The sequence below is a fragment of the Fundulus heteroclitus genome, chromosome 19, assembly GCF_011125445.2.
Source record: "Fundulus heteroclitus isolate FHET01 chromosome 19, MU-UCD_Fhet_4.1, whole genome shotgun sequence".
Lineage (NCBI taxonomy): Eukaryota > Metazoa > Chordata > Actinopteri > Cyprinodontiformes > Fundulidae > Fundulus > Fundulus heteroclitus.
This window is the reverse complement of record NC_046379.1, coordinates 25,714,010-25,733,259: the sequence shown is the minus strand read 5'-3', so window position 1 is coordinate 25,733,259 and position 19,250 is coordinate 25,714,010. Positions and strand designations below refer to the sequence as shown.

The window sequence follows — 19,250 nt, the reverse complement described above, 5'->3', positions numbered from 1 at the left end:
TGTGTGTGTGTATATATATGTCTGTTTGTTTTGGTGCACACACACAATTATACAATTGCATAGCAGTACACAACCAGTGCTGCAAATGGGGCCCTTAATCAACTCAAGCACAGGGAGCCATATCTTCCCAAATTTGGTCAAAGTATATTGAACCGTGATTCTACTGCACTATACTTCAAGGATTCCCTACCTATTCTTTGGATTTTGGTATTTAGCTTGGGTCATATGTTTCGGGTTTCCTTTTAAAAGTTTTTCACAATAGTGTGCTGGAATAAGGGATGTTCACAGATAGACCCTAGGTGGGGCTGGAGACCTGCCCTTTCTCTTCTGTACAAAAAATGCCCTCCTGAAAACACATTTTTCTTCTTTCTTTTTTGTTTTATTTCTTACAGTGATTTTATTGCAAATACAGAAGACAAGTTATCTCTGTCTGTTAAACATTTTATTTAATTATATATTTTAGGCCAAATGAGCTGGGTATCGATCATTAATAATTCCTTTAATAAAGATAATTAAATGTCAGGCATGTATGCTAAGTTGCATTTCCCATTGGTGTGTGTGTAAAAATATGGCATGGACAGTGAATTTTAACATGTAAATAGCAGACATCTTGTCTGACTTAGCTAGCTTAGCTACTTTGGGATGCTGCTGCACTATGATGCATATTGCATATCGCATTATCGTGTGTTATGTAAATAGGCTGGAGTCTTTTACACTTTTAAAAACATTCAACTGTGGATTACTTTCTTTGGTAAACACTTTTTAATATTCCATTCTTGGTGTTTCTTTCGAGACAATTTTAGATTTGAATAGTTATTTTTTTACTTTTATGTTGCATATATATATATATATATATATATATATATATATATATATATATATATATATATATATATATATATATGCATGCAAAATCTTCATTTAAGTGTTTCATATCCACCCATTTCATTTCCTTTACAGAGGCTGAACTAAATCCAATGGTAATAGCCTATATTCTGAGGACAGTAGGTTAGGTTTATAAATTTAAAGTAGATTACAGGGTTTTTTTTTTTTTTTTTTTTTTTTTGGTTATTCTAGTATGTTTTGATTTGACATAGTTCTTTATTTTTTCTCAACCGATTATATCATTTATTTATTTATTTTGGGTGTTTTGCCTCGGAAAATCCCGCCTCCAAAAATATTTGCGTAGCATTCAAATACACTCTTGCCACTCACAATATGGCGGAGTCGCTGACGAGGCGAACGGCGTCAGGCGGACACGTTTTATTTTGAAAATCTTCAGCGTAGGCTGGATTGTCTGTCGCGGTCACTGTCGCGGTCACTTCCTGATGCTCCTCGCCGAGCCTGCAGCTGTCAATAGGAAGAAGCAGGTTAATTCAGAAAAGTTAGAGAGCGCCTTTCCACTAATAGACGGGCTGCATCTGTCACGAGTTTGCCTGAAATGGCGGGAGAGCGCGAGCCCGTGTTTAGGTATCAGCATCTCGTTCCAATGTTATTTCTGTCCTGCAGCGACAAGTTGACCTTTGGTATATCCTGAATGAAAGTGAACGGAGAAAGCTCTGAATTAAACAGTTGATACTTTCCACGAGATCAAGTCTGTTCTGCCTACTCAGATTTTAGGTTTACCTGCTGAAGCGATTCTTTTCTGTTTTTAATTCACCAAAATCTGTTGATAAAGCTTTTTTAATAGCTGTATTCCTTTCTTTTCTTTTTCTTCACCTGGGTCTCAGTGTCATCCCTGAGGATGAGGGGAAGGAAAAGTTCAAAAAAAGTGAGAATGTTGCTTTTTACAGGTATGTCAAATTAAATATTCTTTTCTGTGACGTGAACAACTGAACGGGTTTAATGTGATTGGTCTACAGTATTCAGAATGTAAATACTGGTGCAGGATTTGTCACAGATATCTGTTGGATCCATGTGCCAGTAATTATGTATTCCCTTTGGAGGCGACAGACCCAGGGTCCGAACCTGAAACATCGACTTCTACTGGATACCCTTGTGCTCACCGAGAAAGGCGTGAACTTTGACCTTGTGGAAGATAACACAGAGGTCAGTTTACTGAAAGTAAACAGGAGTAATGATCTAGTCTACATTAAATGTTTTTACATGGCTTTTTTGTTATTGTTTGGCTTTACCGTTATCACATCGAGACAATGGATCTCACTTTCAAGAGAGATTTATTTTAAAAAAAAAGATGAATGGTTGCTTTAGAGAAACCACATGCAGTCCTGATTGTCTCGGGTTACTCGGACGTCTTTAAACACGCCGCTGCTTCAGGATGCCAAAAGCTTACTTCAACTTACAGAGCAGAGATGGCGTTGGTCCGGGGATTGATCCCGGAGGATACATGGCTGATCTCATTAACAGGATGGTCAAGTGTCAGTAGAGTAATATTGAATTTACATTTTTTTTCATCCCTCCCCCATTCAGGTTTATGTTACTCAGATCAGTCTGAGAATGCCACTGTGTTTAATACAGCTGCTCGAAAACTGCAGTTGAACACTCCCACAACAAGATGGCTCTTTCACGACGAATTAAGAAGCTTTATTGTCACCATAATTATATTTTTGATGAGGCAGACAGCGGCTCAGAATGCACATAAATAGACATTACATGCAGACACATACAGCACAAGACATGGTCTTCATGCATTTTTTTTAAATACATAGTTGATTGCACTGGCCAACCACATCACTCCCGGGGCTCAAGCATGCATATAGTCTTTAGCAGCTAATGGACTAATTATCAAGTCACAGCGGACTTCAATACTCTGCAATAATATAGTTTCAGAGTTGTGCAATTTGCATGGATGTCTAAACAGACAGTCCCTCAGAGTTTGAAGTGTGCGTTTGCAGGTGAGAGACAGTATAAATGATTTTCATCAGATCAGAGACCAGGGGCCCGTTCTTCGTACGTCGCTAACTCAGTTAGCTGGATTTGATTGTTGACGATTTGGCATGATCTTGGATTGTTTGGTTCTTCAAAAGACATCCTGCACTTGTTGTCATAACAACATGTGCGCAAGCTTAAACCTGCTCGAGAGCAGGCTTATTTCATGTAAGCAGGAATAGATCATGGCTTTATAAGCGGAGGAGATAGGGAAGTCTCCCGTAGCCATGTCCATTTTTACGACAGCAACCTGTTGTGGAAGGTGCAAGAATAATTTCAGAGCTTTTCGAATTAATCGCGTATTGCGCAATAGAGAGGATCCTTTAGCGCAGCGAGACAGTGTAATTGTAGAGAGATTTTTCTTGGTGGCTGTTATAAACAGACAAACATCATTTAACAGTGGCTTTTAAAGAGGAAAAAGTGATATTGGAGTCATAAATCTAAAATATTTAAGTTATTTGTATGATGGTTTGCTTTTTATTTTTATCCTATTCAGTAAGAAGATTTGTTCGGGCCATTTTATTGTGAAGTTTAGTTTTACTTTGAAAGGCTTGCTTCCTGTCGAGCCGTATATTGTATTAGAAAAAAAACTATGGATGGATTATCTAGACACGGAGCAATACAGTTTTACCGTGTAAACTGTGGATGACTTGGAAAAGGAAGAACTTCATTTTTTATGGATAAAGATTTTTTTTGTTAAAATTCCCAGTTTGCACGTGTCCTTTACTTCCAGTGTCTAAGAAATGACACTGAAATTAGGATCTCTTGACATAACAAGTGCCTTTTTAAAATAAAGTATAATAATTAAAGGCTACCATTTTGTAGAATATTCTTGTATTTCACTTTTACTTGTCCCCATGTTCTAGTGGGTCCCGTGGAGGCTCTGATATAAAAGAACAAAGTAAATATGAGTCTATTAAAATGCAAAAATTCATGCTGTAGAATGTGACATTAATTAATCTGCTACTAATTTGTTTGCTACTTTTTGCCAGCCCTCTCTCCTGGCTTTAGCAAACTTTGAGGTGTTCCCTGTCGTTTTAATTAATGACTCAAATTCGGCATAACCTTCCATTAAAAGCTCGTGTTCTGCTTGGGAGAAAAACTGTGGGCGTTCTTTGCTGAACAGCCAATAGCAGCGCTGCTGATCATTGTTTCTACTATCGATACATTTCCCCTTTTAAACAAACGCATGAACGCGCAGTTATCTCAGATAACTCAATCCAGCGATACTAATCGTAAACAACAGGTGAGTTCGAAGAACCCAATTAGCCGGATCATGATTAGCCGGATGAAATCATCTTGGATGTCTCGTTTGATCTTGGATGTTTTAAGCAATGTACGAAGAACAGACCCCAGTGCAACTAGTGGTGTGTTTTTTAACTGGGTTGATGGTTTGTTGATTCCCAGCAGGGGGCGATAGCCCTTACAGCTTTGGGAAAGAAGCAGTTTTTCAGCCTGTTAGTTTTTGGTTTAATGTTCCTGAATTGTTTCCCTGATAGAAATGGGACAAACGGCTCATTGCCCGGGTGGATGAGATCGGTGGCAATACGTCGGGCCCTTTTCTGGACTCATGCAGCACAGACTGTCTAGATCCTGTGGACGGCATCCCACAATCCCCTGTGCTGAACTCACCTTCTGGGTCTTTACTATCTGGCGCACAGCTGGTGATGAATATGAAGTTTATCAGGAGCTTTAGGCTCTTTCTTGTTTATTTCTTCTTCGTTCTTTCCAAAACCCGATTATCTGGCTGAGGGAGGCCAATACCCATAGTGCCCTGCATATAGTATTGCGTACAGACCTATAACTGTTCTTAACTGAGACCCAGTGTTGCGTTCACAAATACTTACCCATATGCTCGGAAAAGAATCTCCACAGCATTACCAATTAGAATCAAACTGGGTTTATTAAAGATGGAAAGTTGAATAATAATGTAAGATGCTGAAATGTTCTTAATTTGCTTCATTTCATATCTGCTATTAAGGTTTCACAGAGAGGGAGCATGCAATTACTCTCCATGCTGATGCTATTCCAGGCCTTTTGCTTCTGTTATTAGTTGGTTCAGTATATTTATTCTTTGGGAGATTTTCTCAGGGTATAAAACAAATGTAGCCACATATCTGGCTTTGCTTCTGGGATCTGCTACTTTTGTCCTGGTCCCTTTAAATCTCCCCCTTTCGGCAGGTCACCCTGTGGTTTATTTGTCTCTTTATTTGACACTCACTGATAGCTGCCTGTTCAAGGACAGTTCACCTCCCCTTCTTGATCCTCTGAAGGCCGATTTAGCACCCTGGGCTTTCCTGTCCCTCTCTTGCCGTGGACGGATCGTTCTTATTAAGGTTAATATCCTGCTGCCGTATTCACTACAATTGATCCTAAATTTGTTTTTTAGGGTATTAAAGTTATTGATGGCTGGTTGGGTTCATTCATTCGAGACAAGAGAAAACCTCAACTAAATATGGCGTTCCTTCAATTCCCGGTACGCTGTCGTGGGGAAACTCTGGATTCAGTCATCTCAAGCCTTTTAACTGTGCAGCATGTCTCTGCATATGTCGTGGGAGTCTCAGATTATAAAGTTATTCACAATATTTCCAGCCAGTGTCAAGCCAGAGGAAGCAGATTTCTTTTAGAAATCTGAAAAATATCAATCGCAAACTTTAACCGGTTGATCTTAAATACGTTCCTGCTTTCTTTCTGGTATCATCAATGCAGTGGACTAGGATCATGCAACCACATGTTCCTTTTAGAGAGCGCACAGCTGCCTTTTCACGCCCAGCTCTGTGGTTTACCCATGAGCTGAAGGACACAAAGGCAGCTGGTCTGCTAGTCTGCAAGCTAGCGTGTCAAGAGCATTGCAAAATGTATGCAAGGTCCCTTAAAGAGGTTCTTTAAGTGATATTTGGACTCTGCAGATAAGGCAGTATTCAGGCATGGATGGGGTCAGTGAGTTCAAAGTGTTTATCAGTGTTTGATGTCACACTTTTTTTGAAAGACCCGTAGCAGTTGTTCATGGTAACTCTCTTCAGTGTAATTTTTCTCACCCTCTTTGAACCGTAGAATAGGCCATTGATGTCCGAATAAACAGCTTTCTTCATAAAACAATCTTTTCACAGACCAGACTTGTTCTGTCTTTGTCACCTTGCAAAAATGACGTCGTAAGGATCGTAATAGACGAGGCCCAGCCCATTAAGGCGCGCTACCGAGTTCCAGATGTGCTCACTGGGGAACCTCAGAGTGAACAGTAAGAGCTAAACCAGCACCATGTCTCCATCCATGATTAAAATCTTTCTTCTTCCACTATGCCTTGTTCAGATCATCTCCTGAATCGCTGCATCATAGCCTCACTGGAAACTCACTGTGCCGTTTATCTTTTTCCTCGCGATCCGACAGGTTGAGAGTGGATAGCCAGACTAAGGACTCCGTCACCCTTTCCTGGTCTTCAGGACATTACCAGGTCCGCGCGTGGCACTTCCCCTTCCGACTAGAGGTTCTGTGTGATCAGGAAGTGATGGTTACCTTCAACTCTAAGGACAAACTGTGGTTTGAAATCTTGCAGAATCCGCCCAGGTGAAGTTATAGGAGATCACTAGCTTATTCTGAGAAATATATTTGTCCCTGTAATTATTGAAACGGTCTTATTTGTGTCTTTCTACTGGACATCATAACGTAGTGAGGTAAGAGAATAAGAACGCTCAAACCGCAAACCTATGCTGCTCTTAATGGAAGCTCAATTCCGTCTCTGAAAGCCTTTATTGTTTTCTGCTCCTATTTCAGCTTCAAGAGGACAAAACATGTTCCATGTGGAAGGAAATGTTTAGGAAGTTTGTGGACATCAAAGCAAATGGTTTGTACCTGCATTAAGCTTAATTTCATCCTTTTTTTGTCTGTTTTTCTCGATTTGTGTACAGTGCTTTGCAAGATATCTATAAACACTTGAACCTTTTCACATTTGCCACATAACCACCACCCATTTTGATGTCCTGCATTGGATTTCTATGTAATGGGCCAACACAAAGTAGTGTGTCATTGTAAAGTAAAAGGTGTAGCTTTCATTCGTGCTCAGGCGTCCTGAGTCAATAGATAAAACCATAGTCTGCTGCAGTTACAGCTGTCCATCTTTTGGGGTACATACAAAATATTTAATGTTTAATTTCTAGATGCCTCAAGTTGAAACATTGATCCGTAAAAAACCGTTATCTGCACTTGTAAACACTGTAGGAATGTGCATTTATCATAACATTCATGAAGGAGATCTGTGTCCTAGAGATGAACGAGCTTTGGTGAGAAATGTGCTAATCATCCCCAAAACAAAAGCAAAATTTCTTGTAAAGATGCTGGCTGAAAGCAAGGCAAGTTAATTTGTATAACACTATAGCAGGAAAGCACGTAGCAGTGGAATAACAGCAGCAGGTCAGGATAAGTTGGACTACAAACTTAATCTATTGATGTTTCAGTTTACTACAACAGTTGAAGTGGAACATTAAAGTTCAAAAGCAACTTTAAACAAACAGGTTTTTAACCTTGATTTAAAGGAACTCAGAGTTTTAGCCCTTTTACCGTCTTCTGGGAGTTATTTCCAGATAAGTGATTGCAGTAATCGATTCAACTCAAGATAAACGCTTGGATTTGTTTTTCGAGATCCTGCTGAGACATTAGTCATTTAATCCTGGAAATGTTCTTCAGGTCATTGAAGGCCGACTTTATAATTGTCTTTAGATGCCTTGAAGTTTCAGGCATTGAGTCCATCACTACACTGAAGAAAATCTTGGCACATCCATGCATTGATTTCTTCTAAGCATTTATTCGGCGCATGAATGGGTTCATAATCACCAGGTGACATGGCGGTGACATAGAGCTGTGTGTCGTCTGAGTAGTTATGATAACCTATGTTGTTGTTTTTTATGATCTGAGCTAGATGGAGCACGTAGATATTTAATAGGGGACCCAAGTTGGACCCTTGGGGAACCCCATATGAGAGTTTTGTGCTCTCTGATGTGCAGTTACCTACTGACACAAAAAGTCCCTGTTTTAGTGGGATTTAAACCAGTAAAGTTGTAGATGGTGATCATACACAATGAAACAAATATTTTATCAACATGGGCTTAAAGCCCACTCAGCGAGAAAGAAGCCAACACTTCAAAACAAAGATAAAAAGCTACTTCATAGTTTGAAAATTATCTCAGGGAAAAATACCTTAACTTTTAGAGATGTTTCCTGTGGTCTGATTAACAGGTTTCTGCACTCGAAGCCATTCTGAGCTGAAAATGTAATAGATGGAATCGGGTGTATCGTAGCAGAGAGCGTCTAAAACATGAAGGACAGAGGGTCCTTGGGAGATTTGCAGTTTTGCCATATTCTTTCTATGTCTGGATGATGGCTTGGACGGTTCTCGGTAAGAAGTTCAGCAGCTCGGATAATGTTTTAGAACCTAGCTCTGCTTTAAACTTCTCCACAACTTCCTCCCTGACCTGTCTGCTGCTGAGTTCCTTGGTCTTCATGATGCGGTTCGTTCGCCAATGTTCTCTAACAAACCTCTGAGGCCAGAAACAGAACGGCTACATTTATGCTAAGCTATTACACACAGGTGGATTCCTTTTAGGGGTGAGGCGTCTTCTGAAGTCAGTTGTTTGCACTGGATTTCATCTGGTGGGTATCACAGTAAAGGTGGATGAATACACACCCAAATATTACATTTCTTTTTTGTTATATTGATATAACTTTTACTTCACAGTGATATGCTACTCTGTGTTGATCATCACATAAAATCCCCCAAAATACATAGAAGTTTTAGGTTGAAAGTAAAAATAAAGTGTGAAATAGTTAAAGGGTTATGTACACTTTGTTGAGACGCCGTAAAAACCAGAAAAACATATGGATTGATTGAGCTCACGCTCCTTTTGTAACCAGCTGCTTGCTTTTGGATTTCATCTTTATTGTGATTGCAGCAACGTGTTTTTCAGTTAATCCAATAAAATGTTCCTAATGTTGAATTAGTCATTGAAGTAGTTTGCCTTTCAGGTCCCAGCAGCCTCGGCGCAGACCTCTGCCTTCACGGATTTCAGCACGTCTACGGTCTGCCAGAACACCCCGACAGGCTGCGGCTCAGAGACACTAGGTGCATGCTCATGCTTTACGTCATCGCCGTCATCTCTTTACCGTTAACGGTGCTGTTCATGTTTCCTCGCTCAGTGACGGCGAACCTTATCGGTTATACAACTTGGACGTCTTTGCCGCCGACCTGTACTGCCGGCTCGGCTTGTACGGATCCGTGCCCCTGCTAGTGGCTCACAAACCAGACAGGACCGTCGGTGTGTTTTGGCTGAATGCGTCAGACACTTTTGTGAACGTACAGTACTCCCCTACTGACCATCAGGTAAGCTTTTTTTTTTTTTAGCATCAGAGTGCTTTACTAAGAAATGAGAGTGTTTTTTTTCTTGGAAAGATTTTAATAAATAATTTGTTTCATTTGAGAAGGCGGAGAACCAATTGCAAGGGCCTTCAGTATCAAAAATAGTGATCTTATTTTGTGTTTGGGTGATACCAGGGCCGGATTATCCATAAGGGCCAGTGGGCCAGTGCCCAGGGGCACCAACCATGGGGGGGCACCACATGACACATGCTTTAAAAATATATTTTTCATAAATTGTTAGATTATTTACTTGAAATTGTTGAAAGACCATGCATTATTCGTTTTGTGAACACTGATGTCACAATAATAATAATGAATGATAAATAAATCAAGATTATTTGATTTCAACATTTTAAAATGAGATATTTGAATATTGCTCACTGCTCATATGCCTACATGTAGTTGTGTAAGGTAGTAAATAGTAAATAGTTGATTATGTCTGATGTTTTTGACCGGAGGACAGCACAGGTAAGGGGGGGAGCTTTGAGGTATAGTGCCCAGGGGCACCACATTGTCTTAATACGGGCCTGTTGATACAAGACAAAGTAGTACAAAATTGCGATTTTTTTTTTTTTTTTTTTTCTTATGCAAAAACTCTTTATGGGATGGAAAAGGATTCCTTCACCTCCCCATGAACTCACCATCCCCACCATCAAACATTACGGTGGCAGCATCCTGCTGCGGGAATGCCTTCAGATCAAAAGTTGAGAATTTAGCAGCAAAAGGCAGTGAACGATCTTATGAAACCTTTCACAATGCTCAACGGGTTCTTGATCCGAAGAGCTGTTTCCGGTGTGAAACTCTGCTCCGTCGCGCAGGGTGATCAGACCCCACCGGTGAAAAGGAGGCGGCTGCGGCCTCAGACTGACGTCCGCTGGCTCTCGGAGAGCGGCGTGATAGACTGCATGATTCTGCTCGGGCCCAGACCCCAACAGCTCTTCAAACAGTACGCTCAGCTTACAGGTGCGTACGGGGAGGTCCGTTTTTTTGGAACATTGTGTATTGATAAACAAAGCCTACCAAAAAAATATTTTTTTCCCCCCCAATTTTCACATTTAGGATATCAAGCCTTGCCTCCGCTGTTTTCCCTCGGGTACCACCAGTGCCGCTGGAACTACAACGACGAGGCTGATGTGAAGGCTGTGGATGCTGGATTCGATCGCCACAAGATCCCTTATGATGTCATCTGGCTGGATATCGAGCACACGGACGGGAAACGTTACTTCACCTGGGACCCCGCTCTTTTTCCCAAACCTGCGTGTTTGCAGCACCATTTGGAGAAAAAGAAGCGGAAGGTCAGTTTCAGGAGGCAAAGCCCAGAACATTTACAAAAATGTTCCTTCTGTTTTGACATTTTTGTTCCGTTTCTCTCAGATGGTCGTGATAAGTGATCCACATATTAAGGTTGACCCTGATTGGTCGCTCTACCGTGAAGCCACAGATGGGGGACATTTTGTGAAGGACAGAGAGGGACAGATCTATCGGGGCACCTGCTGGCCAGGTGATGCACCACTCGCTAGAGCTTGATTGAAAAAGAACGGCACAAACCTCCAAACATCTGAGAACAAGCTCATTTTCCTGGGGTTGCCCTCTAACTGCAGGTTGTGTTTACATTTCTCACAGGCGAGTCCTCGTATCTTGACTTCAGCCGTCCTGCGACCAGAGCGTGGTACTCCAGGTGCTTCAGCTTAGATAAATACAAAGTAAGGATCAGGAGTACAACATGCAGGATTCTTCTTTTCATGGTTTGTTACTTTGTCTGCAGTAAAGCCTCCAACACCTGGCTTTATGTTTAAATATTCAGATGCATGGAATAAGATTTTTGCACTTAAAATGGGAACAACTCATCTCCATCTTATTTTTGAGTGAATTAATCTAATTATGTTATTTTAGGGGTAAAACCACTCATTCCTTTGACAGATCATCTTCTTTACCTTCTCAAATCAAGGGCAAATATACTAATTTCAAGAAAGTTTTACTTACTTTTAGTTCCCCTTTTCCAGTGTATTTGACGCAGTCATGACCACTTCTGCAAACTTGTTACAGCTATTTGTAACAGTTCTAATAAAGACAACCAGATGAAACATAAAAGAGGTGGTTGATTACATTGTCTTCTATGATTTGAAAGAGTTTAGTGAATAATAAATGTTATGCTCCTGGTATGGAGGACTGAACCCTGTGGTACTCCACAAGTGACCCTAGAGTTTGAAGAAGATTCATTACAAACAGGAATCTGTCCGATAGATAAGATTTAAACCAGCCTTAATCCCTACAGTATGCTCAAGTCTTTGTAGGAGAATATTGTGATTAACTGTATCAAATGCAGCACTGAGATCTAACAGGACAAGTAAAAACACAAGTCCATTATCTGAGGCCATGAGAATATCATTAGTGACCTTCGCCAGAGCTGTTTCAGTGCTATGATGTACCACTGATGATCTACTATTCATAATTGAAACAGCTGGGACTTAGACCAACAAGGCAGGACAAGGAGCCATATTTGTTTTGCCACCATGCGTTGAGGAAGTTGATTAGGGAAATAAAAGCCTTTTTCTTTCTTAGGAACACTAATGCAATTGTCTTGGTTTAGCTTGTGGAGTTAACTTAACAGCTTGCTTTCAGAGCTTTAACTGGAATTATATTATTTGGTAAAGTGGGATTAAACCCAGTGGGTCTGACAGAAAATAGAGGATAATATGTAGAAAAGGATTTCATGTTAGGTACGAGGGAGGTTCTGTAATGCTATGGGCCTATGGTTCTTCCATAATACCCAGAGGAGGTTGTTGGAGTGCATCATGAGTTCTTTAAACTATCTGGACAGTTGACCAAGGATCTAGTGAACTAAAACTGTTTACATCTCATGAAGGGGTCGACGGCGTCGCTGTTTGTGTGGAACGACATGAACGAGCCGTCTGTTTTCAACGGGCCGGAGCAGACGATGCCAAAGGACGCGGTGCACCATGGAGGCTGGGAGCATCGGGATTTACATAACCTGTACGGCTTTTACCAGGTCAGCGGGTCTTTCTTACTTGCGAGTCAAATTCCCACTCGCTGGCAGCTACTGTTTGAATCAAACGTTGTCCACGGTTGTGTTCTCGCAGCACATGGCCACAGTGGACGGCCTTATGACCCGCTCAGGAGGCTCAGAGAGGCCGTTCGTTCTTTCACGCTCCTACTTCGCGGGGTCACAGAGGTTAGGTGAGAGATTCGAGCTGGAAGGAGTTTAAGAGTTTTTCCTCTGAATTTATCGTATGAATACGGAACTGTGTTGTTTGTTTTCATGTGGGACGCAGGAGCAGTGTGGACAGGTGACAACATAGCCAGCTGGGAGTATCTGAAGATTTCAATTCCAATGGTTTTGTCTCTGAGCTTGGCAGGCATTGCATTCTGTGGAGGTAAGCCTTTAAGTCTAGATAATGGACTTAATGCTTTAATTGTTAACTTAAATGTAAAATTTGTTTTTGACTAATCTGACAAAACATCTTGCAGCCTTTGTGTTGCTTTAGAAAACCTTTGAGAAGTTTAAGAAAAGTCTTAAGTCCTTGTCATGTTACAGATCAGTTGTATTTCTTCCTTCCTGTTGAGTCCTACTCAGTCCCCCTATTGTTTATGTTTTATTTATTTATTTTTTGCATTATAGCTGATGTTGGTGGGTTTGTTAAGGATCCAGACCCAGAGTTGTTGGTGCGCTGGTACCAGGCCGCTGCCCTGCAACCATTCTTCCGAGGCCACTCTGCAAAAGACACAAAGCGGCGTGAGCCGTGGCTTTTTGGGGAAGAGGTCACCGCTGCGATCCGCACTGCCATCCAAGAACGGTATAAGCAAAGGAACATATGATCAGATAAATCCTACAAAAAGTGTTCAAGTTAAGAGCTTTCAGCAGTATTTATTGGCTAAGATTTCAAAATTAACAAGCCCGTTTCAGATCATCAAACCCCTTTGTCTGATATAAGAACTTCACTTGAAGAAACACAGAATTCAGTTTCCAAATTGATTTATTAGGGTTAAATTACCTATGCAAACCTGCCTGTGTGGAAAAGGAAATGATGCCATGTTACATTATGAAAGAACTGGGATTAACCACATTTTTGCTAAAATGAGTTCAGTTTCACTTGTAGCACATGTTAACTCTGTAGAGACAAGAAATCAAATAAAAAAATTTTAGAAAAAATGGAACAGTGGTGAACATTCCCACGAGTGGCCAGCATACCAAAGAGAGAGAGAGACTGTTTTCTTTTGCTTTTATTTTTTAATTATGTCAGTTTTGGTCCTCCATACAAAACATGGCACAACCAGTAGTATTAGCTTTAGGAGGCAGTTACTTTTTCACATTGTTAATGAAATAATCATTTTAAAACTATTTGTGTATTAACTCAGGTTATCTTTGCTTGATATTTAAATCTGTATTACAAAAAAGGAAAAGAATACGTCCGTATGGGCACAAATCATTTTCTTACTGCACCGTTGTAGAATTAGCCTATTTAGAATCCAAACCTTAATTCAGGATTGTAGGATCTTTGGCAAGACTGTATGTATGTATGTATGTGTGTGTGTACACACACAGAGGTGTAATCTAGGGGAAAATGTATTAAAGAGGAATTACTAGATGATCTGAACTGAACCCCTCTGCTTCCAGGTACTGTTTGTTGCCGTACTGGTACACTCTCTTCCACTATGCCCACACCTCTGGCATGCCTCCAGTCAGGTTGGTGTTGCTGCTGACAATACCACAACTGCTGACGTACAGCGTGGTATACGGCAATCCCTGTGTAGCGTCAACATTTTTAGTCATTATATATGAATCACTTGTAAAATTGGACCTGATTATTATGAAATATATTTTAAAAATGTGTATAATAAATAAAAGATGACTCAATAGTAATTTTTATTATGAAAAGGATTTATGGAAAACTAATGTTTATATTATGCACATTTTGAAAGACGAACGGAAAATTGTTGTAATAATCAGGTGATAATTTTATATGCGTTCAGTTATTTCATAATTTCACTGGTCATTTTGTACATATGTCTTTTATTTATTCAAGTAAATAATTCTTTTTATAATGTTTTATTTATATATTTAATTTTGAACACTTTGGCGTTCCGTAGTTATTAGCTTACAGTATATCATACAGTACTATTAGGTTAAACAAACTTTTTCTTATATAGACCTCTGTGGGTGGAGTTCCCTAAAGATGAGGGCACCTTCACTGAGGATAATCATTACATGATTGGTGATGAAACAATGTTTTAAATTAATGTTCTCCATTTTGCATGGACTTATTGCACATCTGGGCTTTTTGTGAAGTTCAGTGTTTTGTTTCATAAAGGGGGAGCTTTGTTCGCCTGTCCTGTGACGGAACCAGGTGCTCAGGCAATCAACGTCTCACTACCTGGATCTGCTGAGGTAAAATAAATAGATCAGTAGGCGTTTGAAACTATTACATGTATATGCAATATGTTATATAAATACAACGTTACTTTAAATATTTCTTTTCTGTCTTAGATTTGGTATGATATCTGCTCTGCAAAGGCGTACAGAGGAGGCAAGAGCTTGAGTCTTCCAGTCAACCTGGACACTGTTGGTTTTTATTATGATTTAAACAGCATACACTCATGTCTTATAGTTCTCTAGTTTTGTAGCCTAAATACACCAGGATAATGCTTCTTGCTCCAATTGAATGCAGTTACAGTCATGTTTGCTCTGGACAGGTTCCAGTGTTTCAGCGTGGCGGCTCGGTGGTCTGTAGATCAGTGGGAAGCGGCACATGTACAGCCGACTACCAGAAGCTACCTCTGAGTGTCACTGTGGCCCTAAACTCCCAGGTAAACACTGGATTCCAACACCGTATGTAACAGTCAGAGCATGTAAAACCACTATTCCCACAAACATAAAATATTTCTGAGCTTAGATACTGATTGTGAGTCTATGTTTCATATATGGAATTATTAAATATTTTATGAAAATGCCAAAGTTTAGAATAATATCACGCAGAAAAAACTTTTAAGTTTTGCAGATGACATTGTGATCTGGAACGAGAGTAGGGAGTCGGTTGAAGAAAGCCTGGAGAAGGTTTGGAAGTTGGATGTAGAGCAATGAAATCATCTATTTAAGGAGAACATTAAGTTGTCGGCAGCAGTAGATCAGCCGAGTCACGGCTAAACTGCCCAAACGTTGCTTCTGTGAAGAGAAAGAAACAGACAGAGAACGTAAAGTTAGGCGGTGCACAACAGAGGTTGTTGCTCAGAGTATAATCCTTCTTTAATCTCTTGTATAATCACAACATCCTGTTAATTTAAATACTATTACCATCACTGGTACGTATTCTCTAATCTGCTTTTTGAACTTCTGGTGTGGTTTCTTGAGCTCCTAGTTAGAAATCAAAGAGAATAACAAAAATTATAATGGCAAAGAATGTTTATGCTACATGCATTGATTCAGATGTCATGAAAGGCGGTGAAATAGCCTTTTACCAAACTACCACTCAGAATCCATCTTCCGTTTTGGAGTGTTTCATCATTTAAAGGTTGAAGATTTTCTGCTTGGAAAAAGCATTGAATTTTGAAAAAAACACAGTTGTAGGAGCCCTGTGATCTGTGTGGTTTTAAGAGCAGATCCCAAACTCAACGATCAGTACTTTTCAGTACTTACATTTGTCATTATACTACATAAGTCTCATCCATGAATGGACAAAAACTGTGTTGTGCTAAATCTTGGCGAGTTTCTTGATATTTTCTTGTTTTTCAACATGGAGCATTTATATCTCCCGTACTCCTCAGGGCTGCGCCGACGGGGAATTGTACCTCGATGACGGCCACTCCTTCAGATACCGTGACAGAAAGGCCTTCTGCCTGCGAAGGTTCAGCATGCTGTCGGGCCGTCTGCTCTGCCGGTGAGTCACACACACACACACACACACACACACACACACACACACACACACACACACACACACACACACACACACACACACACACACACACACACACACACACACACACACGGCCTCCTGAGGACTGTTCCTATTTTAGAAGGTGTCTGCAGAAACTACAGGGGGGCATGAAAGTGCTCAGGTTCAGGTTGGAAAAACGTCTGCTGCTGATTGGACACAGAGCGGTTTGATCTTTGCTGTCGGTGTTGCTTCTCCCAGTCCAGCCAGCGAAGAAGGAGGATTTGACTGCGAGACTGTCGTACAGTCGGTTAACATCCTGGGAGTGAAGAACAAGCCGTCCACAGTGACTGTCCACGTGTCAGGTAAGGAGAGCAGATGTTTTTTTTTTTTTTCAATCATAAGCACTTGTAACCCCATTAGTTTTACTTCACATTTAATTCATCACAAATGAAGTCGGGAGTGTTTTAAGGAAAGGATCTTTTAGTTTTACAGTACATCAGATTAGAATCTGTGATTAAAAACCAATCATATAAGGAACGTGAAAACAAAATAATGTTCCTTTGTTTTGCAACCCGTTGAATTGAATGGGTCCCTGCCCATCTGAGGGTAGTCCCCAACTACTACATAGCATAGGCAAACAGGAAGCTGCCGAGGCCTCTCATTCACTGGGAATATCATTGTTTTAAGATTTGTTATGAAATACAATCAACAAAATTATCTACTGATATTCCAGTAAAAACCAAACCAAAACATAAAAAAACCTTCCATGCAAAAAACAGCTTAATTTCTCACAATTTCTCGCCAACAACAGGTAATGGGAGTTCACTTTTGTCAGACGCTCCACAACGAATCATTTAAAAGTGCCTTGGGATGAAAGCTTTTGATCAAGTCAGGGCGTTCCAACTTCTTACAGTCTTTAAAACAGTGGAACGTGTCTGGATTGGGCTTTGGTTGTTTTTCAGGTCTGGAAAAATGTCAAGAAATTGTAATCTCTTGAAAAAAAAAAACAGTCAAACAAACAGTCTGTTTTTTTATCTCTGATATAAAACATGGCAATATTCATATGTCTAGTTTAGTTTATAAAGCACATAATGGATTTAACTTGGTTTAAAAGTGTTTTGCTATTTCGAAGAAATTGCAGCTTTTAGGAGACACCTGTTGGTCACAGCTTAACCCAGCACTAAAGCATGAATAGCTTTAATCAGTTCACACTAGGAACAATGTGGACTTTGTGTTGCGACCCATAAACTCATAAATGTCTGGGAACCTGCAGCTACAAAACTTTGTTTGGATTTCTTACATATTTGCTAAATTTGTTAGCTGACTAAGCCATTGAGTTAACACCACTATATTTCCGATTGAGTCTTCCGAGGCAGAGGAATAGTTCTAAAAGTTGAAGTTGACAATAATAAAAGACATGCTTACTTGTGAATGTGCTGGCTTTCTAAGTTGTTTCTTGTTCCCGAGATATGCAGAATCTATTCTGGTTTTCTCTCCAGGCGCTGAAGCCATTTCTGCTCCCTTTGAGGTCCTGGAGGCCAGATGCATGCTGACACTGAACAACCTGAACCTCAGAGTGGGGATGGACTGGGAGATACGGATCAATTAATCATGGCTAAATGCCTGACTGGTTTTCCTCTGGCCTTGATTTCTTTTTCCTGTAACAAGAATATTTAACCTAATTTGATCATTTGAAAGGCACAACATTTGACTGCCAGCATTTCTGAAATTGAGTTACAGACAAATATCCACTAAGTGTGGCCTATTTTACGTCATTGTAATTATATAATTTTTCATTTTAATATTATGACCTTTATAGTAATTATAGGATCGGGTTTTTTTTCTCAGGTTGTTTCGTTTTAAGATGAGCAGCTAAATCGACAGTCTGCTACAAAAGCATTCATGTTTCTTGAAATAGTCACGTTCGCACATTACATTAATATGTGAAGCTTGAATTACATTTTTTGGGGTTCTGTGATAGAATAAGTACTACAGAATCAGTGTTTACTTTAAATATGTTGATGGAGAAGTACAGAGGAGGTCAGAGGGAGCTGCATCGTGTTTTTGTAGATCTAGAGCAAACATGTGAGCCAGTGGCGAGGTGTGCTGTAGGTGTACACACAGTGTAAAAACAACTGAGCACACTGAACTCACCAGTCACGTGGTGAAACATGGTAGTGGCAGCATCCACTGTAGGGATGCAGTGACAGGGAAGATGTAGGGAGCGAATTACAGAGCAGTCCTGGACCAAAACAGGTTTGACAATGGCCCTTAATGTGCTGCCAGAGCTACGATGGAATAGTTTTAGATCAAAGCGTATCAATGTTATCATGGCCCAGTCAAAGGCCAGACATAAATCTAATCTAGCCATAGTAATGGCTCTTCAGATGTTCTCTCTCCCAACTGACTGAACTAGAGCTAATTTCCAAAGAAGACTAAGCAAAGATTTTCTGTCTCCAGACCCAAACCCCAAAATACTTTATAGCTGTGATCTTTGCAAAAACTGGCTCCACCATGAATGGGCACGGGGCTGGGGGGTAATGGATGGACTGGAAAAGCAAGCCCCACTTTTATTTTATTAGTGAAACATACAAAAACCTTGTATCTTCTTTACACGTCACAGCTGTGTACCGTGTTGTGGTGTTCTATCTCACAAGGCCGCAATAAAACATATAGAAACGTGTGTTTTTTAATATGACAAAATGGCAATCAGTTCAACGGGAATTAAGACTTATGCAAGGTGCTTCACACCCACAATGACAAACGTTGAGAAAATGGCAGATTGTAAACTTTAAGCACCATTTGTACTGATGCTGATAAATGACTCCTACATTTCAGAGTACAACAAATCTTTAACAAGTCACAGACTTCCTTCTTTGTCCGGATGCAAAATAAAGCAATAATATTCTGGTTAACAGTTGTGTTTTGTGTTATTAGTACGACAACCTGTTTTTCGACAACATTTCTGTGCGTTCTCGTGAACACATATTAAAAGCTATAGCGACGGAACTGTACAGAGAATGAAACGTGGGCGATGCCGCCCTTCATAGCCGGCTCTAGTT

At 40.2% G+C, this 19,250-nt stretch overlaps 1 protein-coding gene across 2 annotated transcripts; it reads left to right on the top strand.

The window, feature by feature from the left end:
• Nucleotides 1–1,290: 1,290 nt before the first annotated feature.
• Nucleotides 1,291–19,103, top strand: ganc (glucosidase, alpha; neutral C). Of its 2 annotated transcripts, XM_036150454.1 has the most exons (25): nt 1,292–1,470; nt 1,731–1,793; nt 1,947–2,049; nt 6,000–6,127; nt 6,277–6,453; nt 6,557–6,560; nt 6,661–6,730; nt 8,905–9,001; nt 9,076–9,259; nt 10,114–10,258; nt 10,355–10,590; nt 10,670–10,796; nt 10,919–10,998; nt 12,162–12,305; nt 12,397–12,493; nt 12,589–12,690; nt 12,936–13,110; nt 13,932–14,000; nt 14,465–14,529; nt 14,626–14,702; nt 14,802–14,876; nt 15,008–15,121; nt 16,076–16,188; nt 16,447–16,550; nt 17,688–19,103. In XM_036150454.1, the coding sequence occupies exons 1-25, from the start codon at nt 1,442–1,444 to the stop codon at nt 17,795–17,797; spliced, it is 2,688 nt and encodes an 895-aa protein (XP_036006347.1). In that variant the 5' UTR covers nt 1,292–1,441; the 3' UTR covers nt 17,798–19,103. The 2 variants fall into 2 exon arrangements, with proteins under 2 accessions (XP_036006346.1, XP_036006347.1); XM_036150453.1 differs by having other exon boundaries at nt 1,291–1,470; nt 10,114–10,590.
• The last annotated feature ends 147 nt before the right edge of the window (nt 19,104–19,250 follow it).